The sequence below is a fragment of the Ips typographus genome, linkage group LG1, assembly GCF_016097725.1.
Source record: "Ips typographus isolate SLU linkage group LG1, UJ_Ityp_2.0, whole genome shotgun sequence".
NCBI lineage: Eukaryota > Metazoa > Arthropoda > Insecta > Coleoptera > Curculionidae > Ips > Ips typographus.
Window position 1 is genome coordinate 26,499,749 of NC_138422.1, and position 25,233 is coordinate 26,524,981.

The 25,233-nt window shown below is 32.6% G+C and overlaps 4 protein-coding genes and 2 long non-coding RNA genes across 7 annotated transcripts; 1 reads left to right on the forward strand and 5 right to left on the reverse strand.

The window, feature by feature from the left end:
* The first annotated feature begins 283 nt into the window (after positions 1-283).
* Positions 284-20,598, forward strand: Snx27 (sorting nexin 27). 2 transcript variants are annotated; one of them, XM_081985321.1, is made up of 9 exons: positions 284-441; positions 495-777; positions 2,827-2,929; positions 2,991-3,207; positions 4,046-4,239; positions 5,987-6,137; positions 6,197-6,357; positions 19,366-19,734; positions 19,797-20,598. In XM_081985321.1, the coding sequence occupies exons 2-9, from the start codon at positions 557-559 to the stop codon at positions 19,863-19,865; spliced, it is 1,485 nt and encodes a 494-aa protein (XP_081841447.1). In that variant the 5' UTR covers positions 284-441; positions 495-556; the 3' UTR covers positions 19,866-20,598. The 2 variants fall into 2 exon arrangements, with proteins under 2 accessions (XP_081841447.1, XP_081841438.1); XM_081985312.1 differs by having other exon boundaries at positions 302-777.
* On the reverse strand, positions 4,234-6,556 carry LOC145732897 (uncharacterized). Its single transcript, XR_014179071.1, has 3 exons — positions 6,445-6,556; positions 6,185-6,387; positions 4,234-4,545 (listed from the first exon to the last, which is right to left on the reverse strand). It is a non-coding gene; the product is annotated as an uncharacterized LOC145732897 (long non-coding RNA).
* LOC145732902 (uncharacterized) lies at positions 7,079-7,578 on the reverse strand. Its single transcript, XR_014179072.1, has 3 exons — positions 7,474-7,578; positions 7,267-7,419; positions 7,079-7,211 (listed from the first exon to the last, which is right to left on the reverse strand). It is a non-coding gene; the product is annotated as an uncharacterized LOC145732902 (long non-coding RNA).
* On the reverse strand, positions 7,595-8,503 carry LOC145734984 (uncharacterized). Its single transcript, XM_081988672.1, has 5 exons — positions 8,499-8,503; positions 8,394-8,424; positions 8,073-8,340; positions 7,783-8,020; positions 7,595-7,724 (listed from the first exon to the last, which is right to left on the reverse strand). Exons 1-5 carry the CDS (start codon positions 8,501-8,503, stop codon positions 7,595-7,597), a joined length of 672 nt encoding a protein of 223 aa, XP_081844798.1.
* On the reverse strand, positions 11,313-13,555 carry LOC145732858 (uncharacterized). The gene is made up of 4 exons (XM_081985402.1): positions 13,262-13,555; positions 13,124-13,198; positions 12,922-13,074; positions 11,313-12,869 (listed from the first exon to the last, which is right to left on the reverse strand). Exons 1-4 carry the CDS (start codon positions 13,430-13,432, stop codon positions 12,807-12,809), a joined length of 462 nt encoding a protein of 153 aa, XP_081841528.1. The 5' UTR covers positions 13,433-13,555; the 3' UTR covers positions 11,313-12,806.
* Positions 20,599-24,134: 3,536 nt separating the features above from the next.
* Positions 24,135-25,153, reverse strand: Pmvk (Phosphomevalonate kinase). The gene is made up of 4 exons (XM_081985389.1): positions 24,839-25,153; positions 24,580-24,779; positions 24,381-24,527; positions 24,135-24,331 (listed from the first exon to the last, which is right to left on the reverse strand). The coding sequence occupies exons 1-4, from the start codon at positions 24,919-24,921 to the stop codon at positions 24,213-24,215; spliced, it is 549 nt and encodes a 182-aa protein (XP_081841515.1). The 5' UTR covers positions 24,922-25,153; the 3' UTR covers positions 24,135-24,212.
* Between the last annotated feature and the right edge of the window lie 80 nt (positions 25,154-25,233).

Sequence of the window (25,233 nt, forward strand, 5' to 3'; positions counted from 1 at the left end):
CAAATTCAGTGTAGAACCATTTGACTCTGAATGAGATAGATAGTGTAAACACTAGTAAACACTGTCGCTTAAATACAATGGCCAAAATACGTCTTTTAGCTTGGCTTAAAGTTCGACAGAGAGAATAATTAGAAATAATCAGTGTCAGACAAAGATAGCAACAAACTACGTAAATTAATTGGTCGCCATTTTGTGCACAACTGAGACAGCAATTTTTTAATTTCAGTACAACTGCAATATAATATAAGTGTTAGCAACCCTAAAATTTGCCATAAAACAGCTGATAATGACGGCAACTCAAAAGTTTCCGGGTTCCGGGGGAATCAAGAAACGCATAGAAACTAGAAACAGAAACCGACCGACCGAGTCCGCCCCTCTGAATACAAAAACTGGGCGCCTGAAAATTGTCCCCTTTAATCAAAACAATCCCTTTAGACAAACGTAAGAATATCAACCCCCGCACATTTAAACACCAGTCAACGTCACCTATTTAGTTATTTGAAAAACCTCAACTATGTAAACAAACACAAGCTTGGTGAGTTCAGCCAAGTGCAGTATGTCCAACAATATGAAGATGCCGCAGGGCCCCCGAGTGGTCACCATACAAAAAACGGAAACGGGGTTCGGGTTCAACGTGCGTGGTCAGGTTAGTGAAGGGGGCCAATTGAGGAGCATCAACGGGGAGTTGTATGCCCCTTTGCAGCATGTCAGTGCTGTCCTGGATCATGGGGCTGCTGAACAGGCTGGCATACGAAAAGGAGATCGGATACTTGAAGTGTAAGTAATTTGCCTTTAAACATCACAATCTATGGATTAATTTGTCTGTAATTTTCTTAAAATAATCTTCAGTTTAATTAATGAGATTTTGGTGATTGGAAAATGATGTTTTTGAAATATTCAATGTTTTTTCTAGATACTTTGTGTAGTCTGGTTTGGCTAAAAATATTTTTTTGCATAAACATCTTTAGTCACATTTCCAGTCTGAGGTCTAATTTGTCTTAATTCTAAAAAGTTAGATAATGACAACCTTACTTTTTTATATTTTGGTCAATATTTATTGAGGAGGTATTTGTATTCATACTTTTTTGACCTTAATCACCTAAATGATGTGGGTAGGGGATTTAATTGTGTTTTGGATAGGGTTTGTATATTATTAAGTAAAGGCTAGTAACCTGATTAAATTATTGATTAACCAGTTAAGTGCTGGTCTATCTGATTACTGATTTTTTAGGGGAATTTTCAAGTTCATGTAATTTATCATTTTTGTGTAGGTAGGTACTTAACCTTGTAGGTTTCAATGAATATCCATGTAATCAATTTGTTTCTAAAATATTAATACATAATATAGGTATGTACTTCTTAAGTTCTTACTACTTCTAAACCTAAACTAGGTAGTTCTCAGAATAATATTTTCCTACAGTAATTTTTCCAAGTTTTATTTTTAATCATTACAGTTTACTAGTTTAATTTTATATTATTGCCCCAATTATGTGTATAAATGTTCTTATGTTCCATTTCTATCTTGATTTTATTCATTTTCTACTCTTACAATTTTACCTTATTTTGTAGTAATAATTTAATCTTCAACCTAATCATTGTTTAATCTTACTTTTAAAACTTTTGTTTTCTATTTAAAATGTTACATTTGTCTATTATTTTTTTCAGTCAAAACTACAATTTTGTGAATTTTTGTGTTTGTAAATACTCCAGAAAAATTGTAGTATGTAAAGGGCAGATTTATGCTTAAGGGTAGTGCCATGTACTTGGTAATATAGGTATTAGTTGAAATAAGCACATAACAAAATAATATTTATTGGTTCAAGAAATGCGAATTAGTAGGTACATGAGGTGTTATTATGATTCACAAAGTACTTAAAACAATCAAATAGACCCTGAACATGTCTTTCTTCGAATCGTCAACTAGACCCTAAACATGTCTTTCATGCTTCTGAGATGGTTGGATTTAAACAGTGCATTTTGTGGTCCATTTGGTAGAATTTGTCATGTTCTTTTGAATCACACACAGCAAAGGATATATTAATGCTAAAGGTTTACGAAAAAAACAGGGTTTGAAAATACCATTTATAGGCTAAGAGTACTTATGTAGTTCTAATGTAGGACAAACTTAGGTAAAACAAATTTTAATTTACACCATTTAAAACTAAATAGACCATAAAAGCATTTTCAAGTAAACATTTATATTAATTTATTGTTCTAAACGTTGACGCATTTTTGAAATTGCTGCTTATTATTACAGTTTGCTTATGCCTGATATAATTTATGAGTAAACCTATAATTTCCAATCCTGAGAATTCATTTTAAAGTGCACATTTTAATGATAACTTTTGGTGGGTATGTGTGAAAGATGGGGAATTCCACTAAATTCAAATATTTGTTTAGGTGTTGCTTGGAATCAGTGTTCTATAACAATGCTAAGTAAAGAAAAAAACATATTTTTTTTAAAGTTCTGTTGAAATTATTGTCTATCCATAATAAAATATGGTCTTTTTATCATTAGTTAAAACTTGTATATTTGTATTTTATAAAATTCAGTTTCTGTCAAATATAGGATTTTGATTGGTCAGTGCAAATAAAATGAAGTTTTCTTTATTATCTTTTAGGATTTTTTGTGTGTTTTTGCTACATTTTACAGGTTTTTTTATTTTGTGCTACAATGCTAGTATGTAACAAAATTTGTTGTTTAAAACAGATCAAAAATGTACTCATATTTATCATTAAATATGTTTCATATGCAGTGCCTTCTGTTTAAACTACTCTAAATCAACAATAAGAAGCCTTTAAAAAGTTAAAAGATTTTTTTTACAGAAATGGGGTGAACGTGGAGGGCGCCACTCACAAACAAGTGGTTGACCTCATCAAATCAGGGGGCGACGTTCTAAAATTAACGGTGATTTCCGTTACTCAGCAGGTACTTCATTCATTCACTTTCACCCTGTATGCAACAATTAGTTCAACTTTTTGCATGGAAGGAAGCTGAAAGACTGGAGCCATCAGAGGACAACCAAGTGTACTATGATTATAGTGAAAAACGTTCTTTGCCAATCAGCATTCCGGACTACCATTATAACGAGTGGGGCGGAGAGCGGTATGTGGCTTTTAATATTTATATGGCGGGCAGGCACTTGTGTTCCAGAAGGTATCGGGAATTTGCCAAAGTCCATGCCGATCTTAAAAAGGAGTTTATAGGTAAGGAAACCCGCGATATGCGGAAGGTAAGCAGAAAGGTATAGTTACGGAAAAATTTGGTAATGTATTAGGTATAAACATTATCCAAGATAAACTTTTTATGCTTTCTACATGTTTTTCACCAAACGTGGCAGAATTGTTCTATAATTCTATTATCATTTATGTATTTGAAGCCACTTGGTACTTTTGCAAGCACCTCATATAGGACATTGCTTTCTGACGAGCAACAGTTTGAATATTAGAAACCAATTTTTGATGGAAAAAGAGTTTTAGGCCTTTTGATCCATTTTTTTATTAAACAGCGCATTTAATCTTTGTAGGAAATACCGACGTTCCAAAATGAATGTGCTGCTGATAGAAGTACTGCAATATGATTAAATAAAATTTTAAAACACACAGTATAAGTGAGTGATTTATGCTCCTCACTCTGTGGTAGAGCATTTTATTTTAAATCACCCAGTTCTTTTTCTTTCTGTACTGAAAGTACTGGCCCTAAGTAAGTTTGTGTCCTTTATGGAACTCCTACAAAAATATTAAGTGTAGAAGGTTCAATAATTTCATTTATCAGACCATTGTAATGGACCAAAGTGCAACAAAGGAAGAATTAAGATTTTACTATAAATACCATTCTCTTCCACCACATTTGCATACCAAAAATAATGTTTATGCCAAAACATTTACTACTTTTCAATTCAAGCTGTAGAATAAAGGATCGTTGTATAGAAAACAACTGTATAAATAAGTTTCCATAAAAAGACTGGAAACATTTAATTCTGGCGTTACCAAGTTTTTTCGCACTGTAAACTTAGGGCTGCTTGCATTTAAGTAACAATTTCAGGATATAATTTTCCCAAATTACCGGGTAAGTGGCCGTTTACGTTAAGTGAGCAGCAATTAGACGCTCGTCGAAGAGGATTGGAGCAGTACTTGGAAAGGGTGTGCGCCGTAAGGGTGATTGCGGAATCTGATATTATGCAGGAATTCCTTACGGATGCGGACGACGAATGCAACAACCTTCCTGTGGACTTAAAGGTAACTTAATGCTAATTATACACTCTGATTTGGTGATCGATTTATTCACTTTAGCACGTTTATGACAGGAAAATGTAATAATTATTATTGACGTAGTTTTCCTAGATAAATAAAGTGTTATACTGCAGCGGCATGATTTTTGAAATGTCCTTACTTTAATTCAGCCGTGTACATATTTTTAAACGATGTCAAAGGTTAATTGAGATTTATAGACTAAATTACGCCGTTAACATTCCGGTCTAGGTATATTTCGGGTTAGTTGTGGCGGTCTTAAAATCCTGGTCCTTCGTTATGGTTTATTGGGTTCTAGTAAAAAAAAGTGGCGTAACTTGAGTCAAACTTGCGGTTATGTTATTATAACAGTAAAACTTTTTCTGGTGCACGATTATGCAACTTGTCTGGACGATTAATATTTCAATATCTTAATAGTTTGCACGGATTGCCTAGTCGTAATACCTATATTGTAACTTGGAAAAAATTAATAATATTCTTTAATGATGCTGGTGTTTGATTGTTTTTACCAGGCGGACAAATTTTGATAAACGGTATGGATTACAATCTTCTGGTTATTTACTGGATACTTAGTTTTGTTATGCAACGTTATATAACGTGTTTAGATTTGCACTCAAATGAGTATGCTATTTGGGGAACTTATTTCAAGAACTTTTTGCTTATTTTTTTGTGATCACACACAACTGCAATTTTATTAAGATGTTGCTGAGACTGTGAAAATTATTTTTGTAGGAAAACCAATAAATACCAAACCAATTCATTTTAAAGGCACTAACTATTGTCGTCATGCTTGTTCTTGAAAGTAGTATAGTGGGCAGTGGCTCAGTGAGGTAGAGGTTTTTTCCATTGCATAGAAGGAGAGTTTATTAAAGGTGTTTTTTTTTTCTGGTAACAGTCAATTTGACTGGTGAAAGCTGGTGAAATTTTTGCTCAGTAAGGTTTGCCATTTAATCATGTCTAGACTTACTCCAGAACAACGTATGCAAATTCTGCAAATTTAATTCGAAAAGCTTATGCATGCACTATGTCCATTTTTCAAACGTGCTACGCAGATAATGATCATGTGGCTCCAGCTCTTGCACTGTATAATAAATTCTATTAGCAAAATTTTCTATAAGGTAGTCTCCAATTGCTCCAATTGTGCACGCGTTCTCTTCACACTACACTCCAAAGCAGCAACAACTTCTTCAGTATTCTTCTCTTATTCGTATTATTACTCAGAGTGTGTATAGTGTGGAAACAATGCATTTTTATGTGAAAAACTTGCTCGGATGGAAATTTATGTCGACCATAAAATGAACGGTAAGTTTGGGGAACTGAACAGCGATTTTCGAAATAAATTTACACAATTTGCAAGCATTGTTCTGGCTTAAGAAGATTTACGAATAAATGGCAAACCTTACTGAGCAGAAATCAGCTTTTTCCGATCAAATTGACTGTCATTAGAAATACTATTTGTCTGGTCAAAAACACTCTTCAGGTATTATAATGGTAACACAGAGAGTTTACAGGAGTTACAGCAAGCTTTCTAGATTATGTCATAGACTTAACTGCTTTGCATCAAGAAATATTTATGTTTTACTGTAAACCGACTTCAGTAAAGATTAATAGTCTGAAATAATAATTCTGGGTTACTCCAATTAATTGGTCATCGACCATAATTTTAAACTAAAAATTTCGATTAAACTCTAGCACAAGGTAATGCAGAGATCTTATTTACGTAACTATTTTTCAGATTCTTTTACCTGACAGAGAAGTGGTGACGGTTACGTTAAAGCGCAGCGCGAACGCGGACGAAGTATACGCTGCTGTCGTAAAGAAAATCAACATGAACAAAAAAGTATCTAGGTATTTTTACCTGTTTGAAATCGTAGAATACAATTTTGGTAAGTTTTTCCTGGTTTATACGCTGATTTAGCTTGTTAGTACTTACTGGTCGGTTTAGAAAGGAAACTGCAGGCCACCGAATATCCGCACAACCTGTACATTCAAAACTACAGCACGGCGACCAGTACGTGTTTGTCTATTAGGAAATGGCTGTTCTCTATCCAGAAGGAGTTGTCTTTAATGACTGATCCGCAGGCAACTTCTTACATTTTCTGGCAGGTAAGTTTTTTAACTGATTAAGATATCGCGCTGCAAAAATTCACACTCACCCACATTAAGCAAAACAAAAATTAATTCAAATCTCACCTATGAACACTCCAGTGTAGAAACTAGACTTGTTTCTGTTTAATTAGTTGGCATTGATTTCAATTTTTGATTCAGTTAATAATGACATCAGCACATCGTTGAACCATAATAATTAGTATCAGATTTGTTATTGGAATAATGAGTTTTAAATGTTTTTAATGGACGGAAGTGGCATTTATTATGCAGCTTTGAATACGTTTGCAAATGCTAACAAATGGTATTTCATTATCGTTTTCCATTTTGTTTGGTTTTTAAGTAGCTTTATTATTAGACCCAATAGATACTAACAAAACGTTTATTTTTTTTTAAATATTTCAAAAAAAGTCTCTGATTAGGCCACTTTTCTTGCATTGAACCAAAGTATACTGTCTCACCATTTACATTCTCATAGTGGCCCCATCCTTATTTGGGACACAGTCTATACAATTTTCAACAAGATAATAGCAAATAAAAGACTGAGAAGATATATTTTCCAGAGCCACAAATAAATAAGTAATATTCTTTAATAGCTAGAGAAGGCTAGAAAACAGAATATTAAAAACTTTGCAGCAGAAACAGCATTCTTGTTTGACTTTATTCCAAAAATTCTTCTAATCACTACATCCTAAATTTGTATTGAATTTTATAGTGCAACTGCATTAAAAATGTGGTTTTATACAACTAACATAACTATCAAGCACAATTAATTACATTGAATTGTCTGCTTTCGTTGCCTCATTTTTCAAAGAGTAGAATAAATTGAATACAGGATACAAGGCTTTAAGCATCTGAAATGTAATATAAAATTTTTAATCTATTAAAAAAAAAATGATAAAAGCATACCTTTTTAAAAAGCTCTCGATTACTATCAAAAAACAAAAAACGAACTATTACAGGTTTATTTAAATAAGTGAGGACTACCAAATATGATTTTTGACACTTTAAGCTCCAATTATACCAATCTAAGTTGTAAATCGCTCTGTTGGCAAGGTCATTCTGAAAACAATTTGGTAAAACCGAAAATTATCAAAATAAGTAAGAAATGCTCACTAAATGAATGTATTCTTCTGAAACCTCCGACAATAAACGGAGAAAACCCAAAAATATGATAAAATTTACTGCGGCTAGGTAAACACGGTGAACTGGCTAAACAAATCTGCTAATTACATGTTTATTCCATAACTGTAATTATTTTATTTACCGAAAAAAAAGCAATCATTGACATCACTGGAATTATAACGCCATTGCAAGTGTACAAGTAATAAAGAAGCTGATTCGGGTTTAAAATTTGATCATTGCACCTAAAAAGAAACTATTTAAAAACCTGATTTGAACAAAACAATGCTTTTAAAAACTAACTTTTTGATTTCTATTTGCTTTTCTACTATAAACTGAAGACTTTCCATAATACTCGTATCTGATGAATCATTTTTACATCGTTTTTCAAATTCATAGATGTAATCGGTTAACAGAATTAGAGCCACTTTAAGCTGGAACATGGCGTAAATAAAAAATGCTGCAGGCGCAATTGTCAAAAACGTAAGAAATACACTCCATAGAAGAGTTAGTACTAGAATAAGTTTGTAGAGAGACGAGTCTACAAATAATCTTCACTTATTTAGTTTCATGCCTACAATGAACGTATTTACCTTGGTAGATGTACTGTTTCCATTCCAAAACAAGCAAACTCCAAGAATCATAAGCTACGTATACAGAATCCGTTATGGTAGTCACCACAGTAAGAAAAAGTATAACAGCAAAATATACATTGGCTTTCCGTTCTAATTTCACTAGTACGTTTTGCATTTGGTGGTTTACTGGCGCAGCGTTTATGATTGTATCCCATTTACTAAATATGTTAATAATTTCCAAGCAACTTTGAAGCCCATATATGCCCACAATATTAGCTAACAAGATCTGAAACTTACATGGATCATTTATAAGTTCAGTGTTAAAAAATGATTTCTTACATAGATATTGGTTAAATACCCACTAGAATATCTAACAAAAAAGTTGTAATCAGATTTGTTATTAAAGTAAATGGTCTGGCTGACAGCAAGCACAAACGATATTACTGCATTTGGATAACATAGTGGCTCTAGACGGAATGACAGAGTTAATACCGTGTATATAGTTGATAGCAGACCACCTAAAAAAATTATTTAAACATTTTTTTTTGCAATATGTTTATATTGAAGACTTACTAGGGGTTTTTCTCAATAATCCTCTAAGCTTAACGAACATAGCTGTTTTATATTAACTTTGATAAGTGACTAGAGGACCACTAACAACCTTTTCTCTCAAAGTTAGAAAAGTGAAATTAAAGTTTCGTGGATCTATTTAAGAATTTTAACATAGAAATAACGACAGCTTTAATATTATTTTAATGGCTTGGCAATTAAAAAAAAAAAAACAAAACAATTTTTATGAAAGTATGTCAGACACGTTGCACTGTGTTTGCACCTTTTGTTAATTGAGTAAGGATATTCTTCATACAAATGGAAATACTAATGAAATAAAACTCGGTCAACACAATAGAATTTATTTACTTGCTTTCCCTAATTAAGTACTAAAACACAAACGTTTATTTTTAGCTACGCTGAGTTCTTAGTGGAGTAGAAAAAGTTTAGCACTGGAAATAGTCCTTTTAACATCTGCAAAACCATCAGATAAACGTTAACTTGTTTTAAAATATACTCAACAAGCTTTCCTTCTTTAAAAATTCCCTATTAATGTCCACTAACAAAATACGCAGGTTCACGGGCTTATTCAAGTAGGTTAAAATCACCAAATACGATTTCTTATGCGTCAATTCCCAGTTGTACCAATCCATGCTGCGTATCGAATTTTCCAGAAGTGTATTCTGAAATAAGTTTGCTTCAGTTTGGCCAAAAAACGTTAAAAGGATGTAGTTCTTACTAATTGAACATATTCTTCGGCAGTGTCGCCCAGAGTACAGAGAAAGTATCCAAAAGATATTATATTTATTGTAGATTGTGCCACTCTGTGCGCTGGCTGCAAAATTTGTCGGTCAAATAATAATTAAATTGTGATATAATTTACAATTCATCAAGTTATACTGTTTTAGGTATGTAGTTGTGGGTTTGTCAGCCTAATTTGCTTAATTTAGATATATAGTTGATGTCGACGTTTTACTTTCCAAAAATTTAGTAGGATTTCAAAATTATGACAATGCAATTTTTGCACTAAAAACGGGATTCCTGCCACATTACAGGAAGTACAAATGAAAGAAGAGCAAAGTAGAAAAGTCCCCAAAATTAGAGTATATTTTCCACGCACAAAAATTGCATTTAATTTGTTTAACCGAATGACTGTAGGAATTAGAAAGGAAGAATTAATTTCAACTCAACTCAAACTCAAAGATACATTTTTTAAGCAATTTTTAGTGTCCTCTCCTGCCCTGTAATAAGTTATTTTCGTGTTAACTTATTCAGAGTTATAGTTTTTTCCCCACTCTGTTACAAGATTTTTTAAATAATTTGTTGTGACTGTCATCTTAAAGTGTGTTAGTTAAATATCAAACTCTGCATTTTACCGAAAAGTAAGCAAACATTGACATGACTGCTACCATAACTCCAACGCAGATATACGAATAGAGCAGAACTTGGTCGGACACCAGTATTGAGGTGAATCTAAATAGTAAACTATTATTATACAGTATTTTCAATCTTAAGGTAACAACCTTTTAATTTCCAAATGTCTTGTTACAATAACTTTCATTTCTCCAGTGAGCCTGTTTCGACTTTTTTGGTCATTTTCGTATCGTTTTTTAAGGCCGTGAATATAGTCAGTAAGCAGAATAATCGCCACTTTGTTTTGGAAAAGTGTATAAGTAAAATACACCGGGGGTGACAAGGATATAATAATAATTGGCACATCCCAAATCAATAAAAAAGCCATAACGCAGTAGTACAAAACGGAGTCTGGAACTCAATGTATACTGTTTTGAAAATGTTATATTAGTGAGCTTCTACCTCTTTTGCTGTAATTGTTGCTTATTAAATAGTCTGCTATTAAATTATCATAATAGAAGTAATACGTATTAGCTACGATGGTTACACATACTAGGAAAAAAGATATGCAAATAGTTATGTTAGCTTTTTGTGTCATATTGCATAAAACTTTCTTCATTTTGGGGTGAATTATTGAACAGTTTGAATTAATGGTTTTCCATTCTCTCAACATTTGGTAAATATGTTTTACTCTTTTAATTTCCCAAATACAAATGATGTGGATTATTAATACCTGCAATTCTAGTTTTAATTTTTCTTACTATATAGTTTGGTGACTTACGTATAAACTCCCCAGATAGGGTGCTGAAAACTCCATCAAAACATTGTAATCGAACATTTTAATATAGAAGTAGGTTTGAAACAATGACATTGCTACAGATATTATTAAACTACCTTTGATAGCCGGGGCCAAATACAAACACATAGCTAAATACTTATATATTGGGGCTAAGTATTTGCCTAAAATTTATAATTTTTATAGGAAACTATCAAAGATTTTCAATTATTATCACTTACTAGGAGTATCATCTAACATGTAGCTAAGTTTTTGAAGCATTGCAGCTTTATATAGAATCAAAACTCAAAGTAACCACGTTGTAATGATAGTGTGAACTTGAACACTCCTCAATAGTCGTTTTAAAGCTTTATTTGTGTTAATGGGAAGTAAATGGTGCGTATTTATTATGAGATTTGTGAAAAGAAATAACAAGTTTACCTACTCTTTACAGTAATTTATGTTCAAGACGATTAATTTTGTGTTACTGCTTGTCTCAACCTCTGTCTAAAATAGTATATTACAATACGAGATGGGAAAAGTGTTGTCTTGAAAATAAGGATTTTTTTTTCAAGAAAATAAAGAAATATAATTTATTTAATTTATAGAAAAGGTAAATTTTTGTAGGGATGTCAAGTGTTTACCATTATAGTTAGTTTTAGTAGGATTGTATGTAGTTATTAAGAAAATTAACAGTATTACTTGATGAACTTCAAAGGAGGTGAAAAAGGTGGTACGTGGAGATAGAAGGTGGGTAAAAAGGTTTTTTTTTTTTTTTTGGTTGTTGATTGTCAAGAGAGACTTTTAATGAGAGCTGGAAAGTCAGTTTTCTGAAAAATTCGAGCAAAAATCAGACTATTGAAGATCAGGGGATCTTAGAAAGCTTTTTCCTTCCGGAACGGAAGTTACTGGGTGTAATACCGAGTGCTACCAGCAATTGTACCGTCTAGTCCACGTTATGACATGGAGCAGATTGTGATAGAGGACCTATTCCAGAAGTGGTTAAATCGATAACCGAGGAGGCCTCCCGGCTGTTACCGAGATACAGCCTTTGCAGTTAAAAATCCACCTCAACGGAAAAGAAGAAGATTGGTCAACTGACGGTTTATTTTGGACAATTTGGACTCTTTGACGAAGAGTATTAGTTGTAAGTAGTTTGTAATTTTTTGTATTAAAGATATTTGTAGTTTCAATGATATATTTAGAAGCAGGATTTTTAGGTAGAAAGTAAGTTAGATAGGTTTAGTTATTTACCTTAAAAATAACTTGGCATCCCTATTATAGAATTTTTATTCAAGCTTATTTATTTAAATTTTCTTTATTTACTAGATTATTAGAATGAATGGTCAGGGTGAATCTGATGCCAGTTATGATGATATTATCATGCAACTAGGAGGTGAGAGAGATTTGAGTAAATCTCATCCAGGATGATAATAATCATGACAGTGTATAGCAGTAGTAATAAGAGAATCTGAAATTGACCGCCACAGTTCATAGAAACAAACCAAAAATAGCAGTTTAACCATTAGCAAAGAGCTTTATCCTTAGTTAGAGATTCACTAGACATTATAAAATTTTCCGTAGAAAATCAACGGCAAAAGCGGAGAAGACCGTTTAAAACCATTGTCCTAGACGAAGCTGTCAGAAAGCTTCATAAGAGACATGAGTCAATCTATTGATATAGTCATGTGACCATCTGGAAAATACACATGTCGTCACTTGTGTAGCTTTTCCTTATTCTCGTCTAGAGTATTGGTTTATATTATACTCTTCTTACGCTTAGTTTGCTATACAAATAAAATATTGAGTTAATAACAATTAATAGGATGGTTAAATATTAATCAAGAACAACCTCTGGCTGAAAGTTCAGGAAATCTCTGATGAATGGGAAGTTATCCTCTTAAGTGCATGTTTTAGAAAAGAAAGAAAACATTAAATTATCAAGAACGAGTTTCAAACAACATGGTGGTTTGTTTTATTATGATATTTATTAATTCGTGGCAAATAAAGAATTACAGTTGTAAATTATTATAATTATAGCATTGCAATTATTAACAAAATTTTCCACTAGTATTTTATTCATACTGATTCCTGGTAGTATAGAGAAAGTTCAGCATTGGATATAAGAATTTCAGCATCTGCACTTAAGTGTCGTTATTCATTATAAAAGAAATAACTTTCTTGACATACCTTGGTAAAAAGTTCTCTGTTAATGTCCACAAGCAAAATATGAACGTTAACCGGTCTACTCATATAAGTGATTATGGTCAGGTACGCTTTCTGGCACTGTAAATTCCAATTATACCAGTCTAAGTTGTGGACAGCATAGGCAAGTTCGTGGCACTAGAAGAAACTTTATGATTGAATGGTCCAATGACAGGAGCTTGCTTACTAGTTGAACATATTCTTCTGAACTGTCGTCGAACGTGTAGATAAAAAACAAAAAGCACGTAGAGCTAACTCCAGCCTGGAAAACTCGATTTGCAGGCTAAAAATAATTGTACGTACCACATTGTTACTAAACACTTACAACATTGCTACGTCTTACCGAAAAGTAAGCACACATTGACAGTAAAGCCACTAAGACACCATTACAGATGTATAAGAAGTAAAGCACTTGGTTAGACTCTAATATTAAGTTCATAAAACTAAATTGTAATGCTGTTGATAAGGTATTTTGATTTAAAATTGTAATATACATACTGTATAGTTTCTAAATGTTTCACTACTAAAACATCCAAATCCTCTTTAACGCTGTAAGAGAAACTTTTCATGTGTTTACACTTTTCATTCATTTCATAGACGTAGTCAGTCACTAAAAGCACAGCAACTTTATCTTGAACTAAGCCGTAAATGTAGTAAAAAGGTGCCGATACTGACATGGATATGATCATCACAGTGCACAAGTATAGAACTTTGGTGAGCACTTTGTAAAGAAGTGAATCTAGAAGTTAGGCAATTTAAAATTAGTTTACTGTTGGTTTTGTAAAGGTTTACCTCTAGTAAGATAATTGTCTCTATCTAAAATAACAAACAACAAGCTATCTTGTATAAAGTAGTACGAATCAATTACAACTGTAGCTGTCGTCAGCACAAATCCAATCACAAAAGACACTTTAGCTTTTAGTTTTATTTTAAAAAGTGCTTTCTTTAGTTTTCGGGAATGTATTGTTGCATCATGAATGCTGGACCACTCTCTCAGAACTGTATGCATTTCTATAGCATGTTGATATCCAACTATGCATATCACGTGCATCATCGACACCTACCATATTTTTTTATGTTTCATTTAACAAAAAAATAAATGCTTGTGTTCTTACATATAAAGCTGCAAGACATCCCGTTGAATATTGCATCAGAACGTTGTAATTAAACATTTTTACGAAGTAGTAACACTGTATTAGAGCCCCCAGAGAAGATATAACCAAAGTAACTCTAATAAAAGGCATGCAGTAGTAAATTGATTTTAGGAATTTGTAGATTTCAGGTAAATAATCACCTGAAAATATGTCTTACTTATTTAGTCTATTATTTTAGTTTGTTTTACCTACTAGGGATTTCTCCCACATCGATTGAAGGCATTACGGTAATTTTAGTGACATTCAAACTCAACTACTTAACAGCCTCAATTATTATTGAAGAAAGTATTTTTTCTTAAGCACACGTAAGACGCAATTCTTATGAGTGAGTGGCGGTAATACAAGTAAACTAAGAGTTTTATTGTTAGTTACGAAAATATTGAATAACCGATTTAATGTTTAAAAAGTGGTTATAGAAGAGTGGTAATATTAACGTGGTTGTTTTGATGGTAATTTCTGAAAGCTGACCTCATTTAATAAAATGGTGGGTTAAATAAAAACGTGAGACAATGAGAATTTTACTGTCATTACTACGACGAAAGTAAATGATACTTCAATATTGTTTTTATAGCTGTTATGATCCTTAATGGTGTTATCAGGGTTGAAACAAGAAGGTGAAACTTAATCTTATTATATTACTGTTTTAAATAAATGTTAAATGCAAGTAGCCAAAAAGTTTCGGAATTGAACATTTATGAATAATGAATTTGTGATTGCCTTTGTGGATATTACAATAAACATCAATAGTAGTTATTTTGTCTGTAGTGAAATTTTATATTAATTTAATAAATGTTTTCTCTTATGAAAATGTATGCCATTAAGTAAATTTACGTATAAATAACAGAAGACAACGATAAATATCTTCATTCCGGAACCGTCATATCATTTTGTCTGATCCAGGCAATATATGCCAATGCAAGTTACCTTCACCGAGGCTTACATCAGAAAAGGAGAATGTTTTGAACGGGTTGTCAAAAAGGACTTACTTGCTAGTTGCAACTACTATCACACAAATTTAATCTGTTATTGTAGCTTAATAGTATTCCTTCAACATTCAACTGAATTGTGTAGGGAATTTAATGTGTAAGGCTAATTTTCACGATTTTTTTTTTCCCAATTTCTGGTCGAGTAAAGCACAGGGTATAACGTGATCAATATCTAGAAAAAAGCTGAAATATAAAAACTACACTCCCTGGTGGAATTGAAAAACACAATACGAACTGCTACAGGCTTTTTCAAATAGGTGCTGATCATTAAGAACATTTTCTGGCTCAATATACTCCAATTGTACCAGTTTAACTTACAAATTGCTTCTGCAAGTATTTCGTTCTAGACTAGAATACCATCCAGTAAAAACACTAAAACCGTATTTACTTAGAAACAGACCCCCAAAGTGAACCAGTAACAGTATAGTCTTGTAAATGATTGATTCTGAAAATGATAATATCTATGATAGTCTGCAAATAATTGTTGATTGATACCTTTGGAGATTAAATTCTGCTGTTCGACAACAAGTGTCAAGTTATCTCTAATAAAATAATGCGAGTCTATTATAATAAAGTAAGCAGAAATCCTAAACTAAAAGTGACATTTGCTGTTCTTTTCATACTAAATAGAATGTGTTTGTGATGACTCTTTTTGATGCTAAAACTGCGAGTGATATCCCAATCATTAACAGCATTGAATATGCGCTCAACATTGTGAGACCGCCTTATAAATATTACATGGCTTACCACTATCTACAATTTAATTGTTTAAAATTACTGAAATAATGTAAAGTATACGTAAAGCATGTCAATAACTCCTGAGGTATGCTCCATTGGAATGTCATAGTTGAAGTTTTTTATAAGGTAAAAGGGCTGCATTGCAGCCAACGTGGAGCATATTACAAAACCAATGAAAACTAACGGCATGATGTACCGTAAGAAACTTAAAAGTATGTAAATAGTTGATAAGATTTGATCTTAAAATTTAAAAAATACATATTAAAGTAATAACTATTTAGGAATGACTTACTGGAGGTACCGGTAAAAAATTTATTATCCATTTTTAGAGACGAGAAAGGAAACTGATGTTTTTGGTTGTTTTATAGTTTTCTGTCTATGTACCAATAAAACGGCTTTTTAAGGGTGTTTATAGCAATTTTTCGTTTTAAGTAGTGCTCATAATACTTAAAACAATGAATTGTAAGTGGGTCCAGTTTAATGAGGAATAATTGGAACTTTAAATACATTAATTGCCAAATCCTCTAAGCTTTTGACAAATTGAATGATTGAACAATCATTATCACATTTTAATCAACTGTAGGTCAGTTTAAAGTTTTTCTCTTAGTTGACCTTGTCTGATTTCATCAGACTTTCGGGATTATGGTGAACAAAACACAATTATTGTGGAAGATTTGTTTCATTTGAAGCTTACTGGAACAGGCAGAGCAAATGTGACGTCATCTAACAGTTGGTCTCATACTGTCCATTTGTGTCACATTTGGTCCGCACGCTGTATAGGGAGGGCTAAGTCAAATGCGGCCATTGTTTTGAGTTTTGTTATACTTTTTATACAAACATTTCTTATATGAATGATTATAAAGTGAAGTTGAAACTGTTTTTGAGATAAACATACAACATTTTAATATGGTTACATTTTTCAGAACTTCTAGTTATGCCAATTTCTGCTGGAGTAAAAGAAGTTAAGCACCGGATATAACCCCTTCAGTGTCTGCAACAGTACAAATCAATATAAAAAAATATGATTTATAACTTACCTTTTTAAATAATTCTCTATTAACATTAATAAACACCATACGGATATCGACTGGCTTTTTCAGGTATGTAACCATTATCAAATACGTTTTTTGGCATGGTAGGCTCCAATTGTACCACTTTAACTTGTGAATAGATTCTGTAAGTAAATTACTCTACAAACAATACATGAAAAGAACATGACGGTATAAACACAGAAAATGACTTACTAACTGAATGTATTCTTTAGACGTGTCGGCAAGGATGTAGAGAAAATATAAATATGTTAAGACGTTTATACAGCTTTGCAAAATACGACGTGATGGCTAAATAAACCAGGGGCTAACAAGGTTTGCTTTTTAGAATTATTAGCCTTACCGAAAAATATGCCATAATTGCCAACAACGCTATCAAAACTCCATTACAAGCATACAAATAGTGAGCCAACTGATCAGAATCTAGCAATGATTTATTTAACCTGGAACAAAACTCATTCGGATTGCAACATAATTGTTCCAGTTTCGAATACCTTTTAATTTCCAAATGTTTTTCAATTATATATTTTATATATTCTTGCAAATTGTTTTCAGTATTTATTTCTTGATCAATTTTCTCAATACTGTCAATCAGTATAATTACAGCAAGTTTAAATTGGAATATTGTGTATATGTAATACGAAGGTCCGATCAGTGACATAGCAATTAATAACATATCCCACAAAAGTAAATCAGTATTAGGAAAATCCGATACAATATAGAATCTACTACATACAAAGAGTTATACAATATTGTTGCATTAAACAACATTTTTCCATACTTTTGAAGATGTAAATCTGTTGTAGCATTAATTTAAAATTATATTCATTCAAATAATGTGAGTCAATTAACACAGAAGCAGTAGCAAGCAAGAGTCCCACAGCAAATTGAACATTAGCTATTCGAATTATATTAGTAAAAACAAGTTTCATTTGAGTATTTTTGATAGTAAAATTGTGAATTAATTCCCATTTGTCAAAATTCTTAAAAATCTCAGCAACATTCTTGAAATTGCTCATACTTGTAAGTAAATGAACCGTCAGTACCTTCAATTAGATTTTCTGTTACTTTAGCTGAAAATAAGTTACTGTGAATCTTTTACGTATAAAATACCTATCAAACCCGTGATATATTCCATTGGAATATTATAATTAAATACTTTTCCAAGCGAGTAAACTTGGAATACCGCTACAATGATGCATATTGCCAGACTAATGTAGAATATCGGCATGATGTACACCATTGAGCTTAAAAACACGAAAATTGTTGGAATAAATTTATCTGAAACTAAATTTAATCACTAAATAAGAGTTAATTACCAGCTGGTAGTATTACTGGATTGGTCTGGGAACATTTCGAATGCCATGCTAAATATTCGGTGTTCCATAAGGTGATTCTCTTTTGAGTAGTATTATGTTCTTTCTTTGATATTGTGGTAAACTTATTAAATATTCGCATTTAATAGACATTTTCTGATTGTTTATCTATTTCTATTATCACCTGGAAAGTTGTGAATTGGAACATTCAATACTAATGGTTTTAAGACTGTTTTAATAATAATAATCAATCAAAACTGAAATATAAACCCGGAACACTTTCATATTTCGATAATAATAATAATAATGATTTACTAGTTTTGACTAAATAACAACCATTAGCTGCCTGTAAACAATATAGTAATTAAGATACCCAGGGCATTATAAGGACAATAATGCATGAGGTCGATACGTGGGACATTATTTCCTGTAATGCCTGTGGTGTCTTCAATGTTTAATGTCCGACTTTTATTCTGTAGATATGTATTTAAAAAATGACCAGAGGCATTATAAAAAATAATGCCCTCACCTGAGGCCATTATGAAAAATAACGCCCTAAGGCATTATTTCTTAGATAATTGACCTTAATATTGATGAAATAATAGCCCTGTCGGACATTAATGCCATTTTAATAGGTCATCAATATTTCTTCACCTGATCGTCTAGTTACGCGAATTTCTACTCGAGTAAAGGAAGTTCAGCAGCGGATTAAACACTTAAGTATCTACAATAGGATGAATTAATATGGAATATTCATATCCATTATTATGGAATATTCAAAATTATCCATTGGAATAGTAAATGTTTGGGAAGGACTGAGTACTAATTGCAATTCAGTACTCTCCAACAGTTTACCAGAGTAATTCCAAACAAAATGTATTATTTAGATTTTTATTCTTTGGAGTGTAGTATGGAGTTGTCTCTTGTTGGAGAAAGACTTTAAGTGAGACGAGTTTTGTTAGATATTGAGCATTTTTAGACATTGTGTTCAATGGTTATCCACTAAGTGTAAAATACAGTCTGAACCACACTTAACATGGTGCAAATGGCGGTAAGCGATCTGAGATTAGTTGGGATACGCTTTATATAACTGTTTGATATACAAGGTGGACAAAATGGGATTTACAGAACTACGAATTGGTATATTGAATTCCCCTGTATCTGTCAAAGTTTTATATTGTTTCAGGCTGTGGACGAGGTGAATCGTGGCTGCATCAACGCGGGCGAACGTCTTTATCAACTCAAAGCTCTCCAAGACAACACTAGGGCGGCCGAGTACTTGAAACTAGCCCGCGAATTACCCGGCTACGGCGAGATCGTGTTTCCTCATTGCGCATGCGATTCGCGCAAAGACGGTCACGTGATTGTGTCAATTGGCGCTTCCGGGCTCAAACTGCACGCATGCCTGGAAGACGGGACCCTGGAAAGTCAGGTGGTCGTGTTAGAGTGGGACAGCGTCCGACAGTGGGAGATCGACGAAGAAGGCATGGCTTTCTGTCTCAAGTACAACCGGCAGGACAAAACTCCCAGGTGGCTCAAAATATTCACTCCATACGTAAGTGTTTCATGTTTTACTTCTGTAGGCTGTAATGCAGACGGTTATTTCTGTCGTTGCAGCATCAGTATCTTATGGATTGTTTTGAGAAAATCATAGAGGAGAGTAAATGGCTGGACGCCGGCGACTGATGTTAAGTTGAAAGGATTTAGTTCAGTCTTGGGCAATTCTCATTCTCTCTCCGTAATCTCTCTGTTGTTCCTGTTAAAGTAGAATGACGCGCATATCAAGGACGGTTCTTCCTTCTATCCTGTTATAGAGTAAAATATTTTGTTATGAGAATGTGAGTCCCAACACTCCCTAATACCTGTGTATTCAGCGGCATATGTACGGACTCCAAATAAAGCTCGAATACGTTTCGTGATGTTCAAAATACTTAAAAATATTTTAGGGTTGACGCCCTAGGCGAAACGCTGCATTTAATTACATTTAAAACGTTCATAGTATTAAATAACTTAATTAAAACTGCATGAAAACCAACAAGGAACCGCTCGGGGTGTAGTACTTTTTTAAGCTTTAATTTTTTTAGAACTAGCGTTAACTCATAAATATTATAGTCTATAAAAATTCTGGTAGGTGAATCAATTATTAATCCCTGGAAATCTTACATAAAGGAAACTAATTCACTAATAATTGAAGCAATGTAGTCAAATGTACAAAGTCTATAGGAATGATTTCGTTGAAAAGTATTTATTGTTATTGTTACTCTCTCTTATTATGCATTTCTAACTTTAGGCGCAGTCAATTCGGATGTTCGTTTAAAACTATCTTTGATATTTGCAAATCTCTATTATATTAAAGCGTTGAGTCTGTAGTGTTTGTATAAATCTCTCTATTAGGTAAATATATTTCCCTCAAACAGGATATCTATTTTTGGTTATTTTTACGAAAACCCAGTAATAGAAAAGGGTGTTTGCTTTACTTTAAATATTTGTCCAAAGTGTTGAAGAAAAACTTACTTATGGGGTAATTTTTGAATTAGTCCAGTTTAGTCTACGCATATATTAAAAGAATATTTATATACAGTTGGACTTAATATTTATATAAATTCGGCTAAAGAACATTATTGCTCTTATAATACTTCCTATGGCAGCAGTATTTGAATTTTTAAATGATTCTCTCGTAACATGCTAGCCGGCTCTGATTATATGACTTTAGCTTCGTTCCACTGTTGATCCATAGGATTTTGATGTAGAGACAGCGAAAAAAAGCTTCAATTTGTCAGTAGAATATTATTGATTGTCGCACTAGGGTGAAGGTAATCGATTTTTCACTCTGTAGCGACTTTCATTTCTAGTAACAATGACCAAAAAAAAAATTCCAAAAAACACATTTCCTCAAAGTGAATTTTTGAGGATAAAAACAATTTGTTGTGAAAGTATAAAATTTTACTTGTTGTATTAGGTCTCCAATCAACATGTTTAAAAAATACTCATTTAATGAGAATCTGAGTAATTTTTTTTTCAGAAATTTTTTAGCCATTTTGTTTGCACAATCAGTACAAGTACCTAACAATGCACTACCCGAGAAATCAATTTAAATTACCAGTTGGTACATTTCTATAACTAGAGTCCAGATTAAAAAGCACTAAAATCGTGAAAAAAAGCGCTTAAACAGCTGAAATTATTTTTCTCAAAAAAGCATAAAAATCTGTAAAAAAGCACAGAGAGATCCAAAGTTTTTACTTTTTTTGAGTTCGTTTTAGAAATTTATTGAAGCTTTTTAACTGATTTTAGACTGTTTTGAAAACTTGTTTGAAAAACTTACTCAAAATTTGTTTGAAGTACTTGAGCATTTGGAAGGTTCTGGAATGCTTTAGAGGCATTCTTAGACAGTTCTAGAATTTTTTGGAAGCTTCTAGACTGTTTTAAAATCTTTTGGGAGTTTCTAGACTAGTTGAAGAGCATTTGGAATCTTTTAGACCGTTTTGGAAGGTTTTCGACTGCTTGGGAACCATTTTGGAGTTCCCGTAGTGTTTTAAAACCGTTTTAAACTACTTGAGGAGTATTTGGAAGGTTTTTGGAAGAGCATATTGAAGGTTCTGGAATGTTTTAGAGGCATTTGGAAATTCTTTGATGGTTCTAAAATTTTTGGAAGCTTCTAGACTAGGTAAAGGGCTTTTGTAATCTTTTAGACTGTTCTAAAAGCTTTTGGAAGCTTCTATTCCTTGTTTTGAAAGATTTCTGACTGTTTTAGAAACATTTTGCAGTTTCTGTAGTGTTTTGAAATATTTTTAGACTACTTTAGGAGAATTTGAAATCTTGTAGAAGGTTCTAGAAACTTTTGGAAGCTTTTAAACTGTTCTAAAAGCATACTGAAACTTTTAGACTGTTTTGAGAGCTTCTAGACTGTTTTAAAAGCTTTTGGAAGACTTTCGAAGCATTTTGGAGTTTCTGTAGTATTTTGAAATCTTTTTTGATTGCTTTAGGAGCATTTGGAGGGTTTAAAAAGCATTGAAGGTTTTGGACTGCTTTTAAAGCATTTGAAAACTTATGGAGGGTTCTAGAAACTTGTGGAAGCTTTTAAACTGTTTTAGAACCATACGGAAGCTTTTAGACTGTCTTGAAATCTTTTGAGAGCTTCTATAGGTAAGCTGAAAAGCATTTGAAAGCTTTCAGACTGTTCTAAGAGCTTTTGGAAGTTTCTAGGCTGTTTTGTAAGTTTTTGCAAGACATTTTGGAGCTTCTATAGTGTTTTGATTTTTTTAGACTACGGAGATTTGGAAATTATTTGGTCAGTTTGCTATTGCAATTGTATATTAACGTATACAAAATAAAACCATACAAAAAATGGCACCAAATAAGCGCAAAAAACTAAATTAAGCACAAAAATAAAAAAGCATGAAAAAATTACGTGTTTTTGCGTAAATCGTTCACATTAAATGTCAAAGTATGGTTGCTTTTATTTACAAAAAGCAAAACTTCTAGAAATCCGGACTCTAGCTATAACCAATCATGTCATGTCAAAATTATGACCAAGGTGGCATGTTTCTTGTAAAAGACATTTTACAATTAACTCGAAAACGGTGGCAGTTGGCAGATACTAAAAAAAAATGAAAAAGGCAAAAATTCTTGCAAATCAACACGGAATTGAACGAAAATGTTTTTAGATTTCAGTGCTCGTAACACAAAAAAATCTGGAAGGTAAAATAAGACACACACATTGAACTACCAGGCACGTTACTGACGGTCCAAATTTGAGAAAAATATCTCAAAAATTATAGGAAATTATAGTATGAAAAACGAAATAAAGTGATGGGAAGAATTTGGCCGAATTTTCATGCACAAAGTAGTGCTGAGAACTTGGTTATCCTACCAGTTTGAGTATGCTAACCTTTTAAGCAAAAGGCGCAGAGCTTTCATACGTAACATAAAGTTAGAGCCTCTAGTCTAAGTTGAGAAAAGAAAACTTTAACTCAACTTCTCAGAAATTTCTGGTCGATTCTCAATAAGGTTTCAACAAGTTGGACTTGTTACAGGGAGACAAACTTTGACAGAGGAAAGAAGATGAAGTCAAATTTTCTATAAATGTTGTTATTTTTTTGAGACCCCTTTTCCATTTTTTCTTTTCCTTAATCTCTTAATTAACCTTAAAACTAGGAAATACATCCCAGAGACATCAACAAAACAGTCTAAACGAACTGTATATTCTGTGTCAAAAGTATTCATCAATAACTTTAAACAACCTTGTAGAGTATGCCAGCGCCACCCAGTAGACATAAACAGATTTATTTGCATTAGTTTGAATGAGATTTAACGTGATGCATGCACACGTTTATTTTTTCCGTTTAAGCAGTTTATTACATTACTGTAACATCATCCCATCATCCCATTTTATTTCACACTTGGCATAGTTGACAAGACGACTTTCAAGCACATTATGTACTTACATAATTTCAAAACTGGCAGAGAAGTATAACTAAACATGTAAACAAGGTGAACTTGAGTTGACCTTTGAAACAATAAAACCAAGCCACATAAATCAGCATGTAAGTGTATACTTATTCAAGTAACACTCAAAACCAAATCAATTACCTTCTTTTACACGTGCTATGTAAACGAGATTAAAAATGCAGATAAACGCGGTTATACTATTATATTGCAACCAATATTTTCAGCAACGTTTGTCCATACAGTTTTTTACCTTGTTGAAAGTGTTCAGCTATCTTAATTATTGACCTGCCATAGTATCAATTTTTTATACTATCTAAGTAACTGGATCCTGATATATGCTAGACACTGTTGTAGTTCTGTAAATATCGTGATGTTAGGCATATTTGTGAACGTAAAATATTTATTTTACCGTTATGTGTACTACTATTAAGTTTCTAGCTGATTCTATGCACAATTCAGTGTTAAGTTTATTATAGTGGATAAAGTGAATTATAAATAAACTTTGAACATAATTAAGGCAGTTTTATTAACACATTAAATAAATATTAAGTCAACTAAAAAAATGTATACTGGCCCCCACTTACATCAAAACAAATTTGCAAGTATTTCTTCTACAAGACTTTGGCTGTCGCTGTTGTTAATCAACTCCATATCCCAGACCTTAACGTCGTCAAGATCACATTCTGATTGCACATCATCCACACCTAAACTTATCCAGTTGATTTCCAGCAGAGAAAAATTAGTTTGACTCACCTGGTGTAAACACCCATCCTCTCCTCTTTCGAATCTCTAAATCAGCAAAGATTCTGATATTTTTGAGGTTTGTATAATTCTGCTTAAACCACTGTATATCTGTTTTCCTTCTAATGTCACTTACAATCCACACATCCTTAACAGGAGCTGTACTTTGTTTAATTAGGTTTAGAAAGTGGTTGAAACAGTACCTACTCACCAGCTTTACAAGCTGCTCGACAGAAGTATCCTGGATCTTCTGCTCTTACTGAATCACTCCAATTGATCATGTCCAGTCTGTGCTGCTCTTTATAAGGACCATCACTCATCAGTTCATCCCATTGTAAGTTGTGATTGTCTGCATAAAGTTGCTTTAGTGGTCCAGATATTCGTATAATTGTGCATTTGTCATCTCCAATTCTACAAAAATCGGTGCAAATGGGGGGTTAATACCAAGGGTTTAAGGAGCAATTATGTACCTTTTCTGGAGCTTTTCACAAATATAGTCTTTGCCTGATTTTCTTTTACCACTAAATAGTAAAACAATTTTGGGTTCAGCCATATCAAGGTACTTCAGCCACTTTCCACTTTCTGCTTGCGATTTCTATGAAGTGTGCATGTGTAATCATTTTGAATGCTTCACTTTCACTGCTTTTATTGTTAGGTACAAACAAATTAACATTTTAAATTTTTTTCCAACGGATACCTAACCTCAATAACTCCAACTATTTAGTCACCGCGAGATGGCTACACTAACAAGCAACGTTGTGAAAAATTTCAAAAACAGCTATTGGCAACATTGCATACTGTAATAAGTTTGACAACCGATATTAAGAACGACATTGACAAATGACATTAAGATGTTGAAGGTTGC

Excerpts from the sequence above, each read along its gene's own strand:
- LOC145732858 (XM_081985402.1), bottom strand. The coding sequence starts at position 13,432 with ATGTATATTACAATTTTAAATCAAAATACCTTATCAACAGCATTACAA. Across the intron at positions 13,199-13,261 it reads CGGTAAGACGTAGCAATGTT|GCTGGAGTTAGCTCTACGTG; the intron begins GTAAGTGTTTAG and ends CGAGTTTTCCAG. Across the intron at positions 13,075-13,123 it reads CAGAAGAATATGTTCAACTA|TGCCACGAACTTGCCTATGC; the intron begins GTAAGCAAGCTC and ends AGTTTCTTCTAG.
- Pmvk (XM_081985389.1), bottom strand. The coding sequence starts at position 24,921 with ATGGCTGAACCCAAAATTGTTTTACTATTTAGTGGTAAAAGAAAATCA. Across the intron at positions 24,780-24,838 it reads TGTGAAAAGCTCCAGAAAAG|AATTGGAGATGACAAATGCA; the intron begins GTACATAATTGC and ends CGATTTTTGTAG. Across the intron at positions 24,332-24,380 it reads AGGATGGGTGTTTACACCAG|GTGTGGATGATGTGCAATCA; the intron begins GTGAGTCAAACT and ends GGATAAGTTTAG.
- Snx27 (XM_081985321.1), top strand. The coding sequence starts at position 557 with ATGTCCAACAATATGAAGATGCCGCAGGGCCCCCGAGTGGTCACCATA. Across the intron at positions 2,930-2,990 it reads TGATTTCCGTTACTCAGCAG|GAAGCTGAAAGACTGGAGCC; the intron begins GTACTTCATTCA and ends TTTGCATGGAAG. Across the intron at positions 19,735-19,796 it reads TCAAAATATTCACTCCATAC|CATCAGTATCTTATGGATTG; the intron begins GTAAGTGTTTCA and ends CTGTCGTTGCAG.
- LOC145734984 (XM_081988672.1), bottom strand. Across the intron at positions 8,341-8,393 it reads GGTATTTAACCAATATCTAT|ATCTTGTTAGCTAATATTGT; the intron begins GTAAGAAATCAT and ends TGTAAGTTTCAG. Across the intron at positions 7,725-7,782 it reads AAGCAAATAGAAATCAAAAA|GTGCAATGATCAAATTTTAA; the intron begins GTTAGTTTTTAA and ends GTTTCTTTTTAG.